At 32.3% G+C, this 3,321-nt stretch overlaps 1 protein-coding gene across 1 annotated transcript; it reads right to left on the bottom strand.

Moving 5' to 3' along the window:
- Window positions 1–1,627: 1,627 nt before the first annotated feature.
- On the bottom strand, window positions 1,628–2,114 carry LOC118489707 (receptor-like protein kinase HERK 1). Its single transcript, XM_035987233.1, has 2 exons — window positions 2,068–2,114; window positions 1,628–1,982 (listed from the first exon to the last, which is right to left on the bottom strand). Exons 1-2 carry the CDS (start codon window positions 2,112–2,114, stop codon window positions 1,628–1,630), a joined length of 402 nt encoding a protein of 133 aa, XP_035843126.1.
- Between the last annotated feature and the right edge of the window lie 1,207 nt (window positions 2,115–3,321).

The following is a 3,321-nucleotide window of genomic DNA, read 5'->3' as shown; positions in this document are numbered from 1 at the left end:
CTACAATCAAATCTCTGTGCAGCAATCTTCATCAACTTTCCAGACCACAAGAGCCGTCCTTTATATGTGGTACTAATTCCATCATGTTGGATAATGTAATCATCATGAAAGTTGTTGGTGGCCTTTACTACATCTTCAAGTGGGATTCGAGGAAGCGAACATGGTCATTGTTGATGTCATGTTCTGTTATCAAGTATAAATTAGAGTAAAAACAAAGTTACAAATGAAGGAGAAGTTAAGATCTTATAAGATGTAAGAGCAACAACACATACATAAATATATACGATCTAGTAATCTCCATCCATGACTTTCCTATTTCTTTTAATTTAGTAACCTTAATTAACTAAATAAATATGAATGAATTTTGTGGTACTTACGATGTAAAAGGTTCACATAATATATAAAACTCGTAAATTTAATACATCTGGATAATATATGCATCTTCATAACCATATTTATTAGGTCATCAGTTGTTTTATAAGTACTTAAATATGACATAATATTTCAAAGTATTTTACCATAATGATTAAGAAAACTAAAACAATATATAAAATGCGAAAACAATGAATTAAAACATATCCAGACAAATACAATTTGTAATATGTGTGTTGTTCTTGTCATTAAAAGATTAGTAGTATTAGAAATTACCATTTATAAGCTTTTTACAATAACAACGAGTTAAAGTTATGGTTTATTACTAATGTATTTAAAGGAACCAGGGTGTGCACGCTTTGGTTTTGGGAAAAACCAAAACCGAAATGTCGGTTTTCTGTTTTTTAAAACCGTTCGGTTTTAGTTTTTTCGGTTTGGTTCGGGTTTTTCGGTTCTTTTCAGTTTTTGAAAAAAATAATAATGTAAGATCAAAAAATAAAAAGTATAATTAAAAATTTAAGAATCTTTCTTAAGTATTTAATATTTTAATTTAATTATTATTCACATAAACCTAACTTTCAAATCTATTTTTATGTTTCTTCAAAGTTTTTATTAAGAATTTTCTTTTATATTACTTTGAATATCATTTAATTTTATATTAAATACTTTACATTCAAAAATAAATTAATAATTTCTACTAGTATGTGTTAACACTTAAACAACTTAAAGTTAAACATAAAAATATATGGACTAGGCCTACTATTGTAACTTATCGGTTCCGTTCGGTTGGTTTTTTCTGGTTTAAAAAAGGTTATCCGAAAGTTGAACATTTCGGTTATTAAAAAATCCGAAAACCGAACCGTTGGTTTTTGTTTTGGTTCGTTTTTTTGGTAAGGTTTTCTCGGTTATTTCCGTTATGGTTCGATTATTTCAGTTTTCTGCTCACCCCTATAATTGAGATAACTTACTTGTAATGCCAATGCTTTCTTAAGTTGCATTAAAAACTCTTTTGTTGTCGTCGTTCTTCTCTTTCGTGATGTAGGCACTGGTAGGCAATCTTTGGAATGTAGTTAATGATTCGGCTCCATCTGTTCCCTTATTTGCTGGAACACTACTCATCTTGCTTTCCTTTATCAAATTGTTTCTAATGAAATCTGATAGATAGTGACCCTCATGCTTGTGGTTATAAACGTTGATCTCCCGCACAACATCTCAAATAGTACCACACCAAATGAATAAATATCAGATTCTATAGTTAAGAATCCTGATTTCTGTAACCTGGGTCCAAGTATCCTAGTGTGCCACATGCATGATCGAAGACATAGTCTGTTTCATGAGTTAATGGACTTATTAAAGAAAGCCCAAAATCAGCAAGTTTTGCTTTCCAATCATGGTTTAGTAATATGTTATCAGATTTGATGTCTCTATGTATCACCTTCGCTTGTTTTCCACCTCCTCCGTGTAGGAAATCTAACGCCCTTGCAACATCAATGCATATGTTAAGCCGTTTCACCCATGTAAGAGAAGAATCATTCAAATACCTATCAAGACTTCCTCTGGATGCATATTCATAAACAATGACTTTTTCATCATTTTCATCACAGTAGGCCCTACAAGACCAATCACATTCTCGTGCTTATAATCCAAAAGAATTTGTAGCTCACTCAAGAATTGTTTGTTTCCCCTTGACCAAACCTCGTAATCCAATCGCTTTTGCAACAATGGTTTAAATCCATCACCATGTTGAAGATTTCCTTTAATAGACTTTTCCAAATCCTCCACTCCCCGATCCAATTATCAATTAATGAAAGTTTGTGTCCGCTTGCTTTATGTCTTCAAGTAACAGTTTGGGGTTGTCCTTGTTGTTTGTCTGTTAAACATGACACACCAAGTAAAATACATATATTGATAAAAACTAAAATTGATAAGTTTTTTAATATAGTAAAAACTATAAAATTATTGATGAATTGGTAATTTGGTGATATCATGGAAGGTTAAATTGAACTTTAAATCATTTCTGTTATACTTCTATATAAGTATATCAGCAAAGTGCTAATTGATAGTCTAAAAGGGAGGATTGAGAATCTTATAATGCCTATAAAGTAAACTTAAGAGGTTGAATGCAATATTGCTAGACGATGGAAAGGAGTTTTTAGCAGTGTAAACCCAACAGTTTGTGTTTTATTAGTTGAATCTAACCTCATCAACCAATCCACATTTGTGTTTTTATATTGTAGACGTATAGTGAATCATCAAACTATTTTACTTCTAGGGAAACCATAATATGAAGTTAGAACGATGACTTACTTGAAAAGAATAATGCTTTCTCAAGTTCGTTGACTATGACTTCCATTTTTGGGCGTTGGTCTTGAGTTTCAGCCACACATTGGTGTGCAATTGTAGTAAAACGTGTGCAAAGAATCCTTGTTGGGTCCTCTGTTTAGAACAAAAATTGTTTTCACCAACTTCTTCCTTTATTATAGGATCTATCAACTCTTCTAGTGATCCTGTGCTGAAGATTCGTCTTGCTACATGGGCCAACCCTATGTCACTCTCCTTATGGTATATTGGTCATTGGCTAATCTCCCACATAGAATTTCAAACAAGACTATTCCGAAACCATAAACATCTGATTCTCTTTTTAACTTGTAAGTGTTCTTGTATTCTGGATCTATGTAGCCTAGTCCTGCCACTATAACTTTCGAAATAGAGAGCTTCGTCTTCTTGATTTGAGGCAGGAATAACGGAGAACCAAAAAGTCAACAATCTTGCCCCCAGTTCTCATCCAATCCAATGTTGCCGCTACATATATCACGATATTATTATCATCTTTTGGTCTTCCATCTGAGAGTGAATATAATGTAACCCATGTGCAACATCAATGCAGATTTTCAAACGTTTTTCCCAAGTCAAAACAACGTTTGTCTTTGAAGTTTTCCAAATACTCAC

The sequence above is a fragment of the Helianthus annuus genome, unplaced genomic scaffold, assembly GCF_002127325.2.
Source record: "Helianthus annuus cultivar XRQ/B unplaced genomic scaffold, HanXRQr2.0-SUNRISE HanXRQChr00c008, whole genome shotgun sequence".
NCBI lineage: Eukaryota > Viridiplantae > Streptophyta > Magnoliopsida > Asterales > Asteraceae > Helianthus > Helianthus annuus.
Note: the sequence above shows the minus strand (reverse complement) of the source record. Positions and strands in the feature narration are given on the sequence as shown.

What these genes read in the sequence shown, in the direction of transcription:
- LOC118489707 (XM_035987233.1), bottom strand. Translation starts at nt 2,114, where the DNA reads ATGGTGATGGATTTAAACCATTGTTGCAAAAGCGATTGGATTACGAG. An exon ending in AAAAGCGATTGGATTACGAG is followed by an intron (nt 1,983 to 2,067) that starts GTTTGGTCAAGG and finishes TTGGTCTTGTAG; the next exon opens with GGCCTACTGTGATGAAAATG.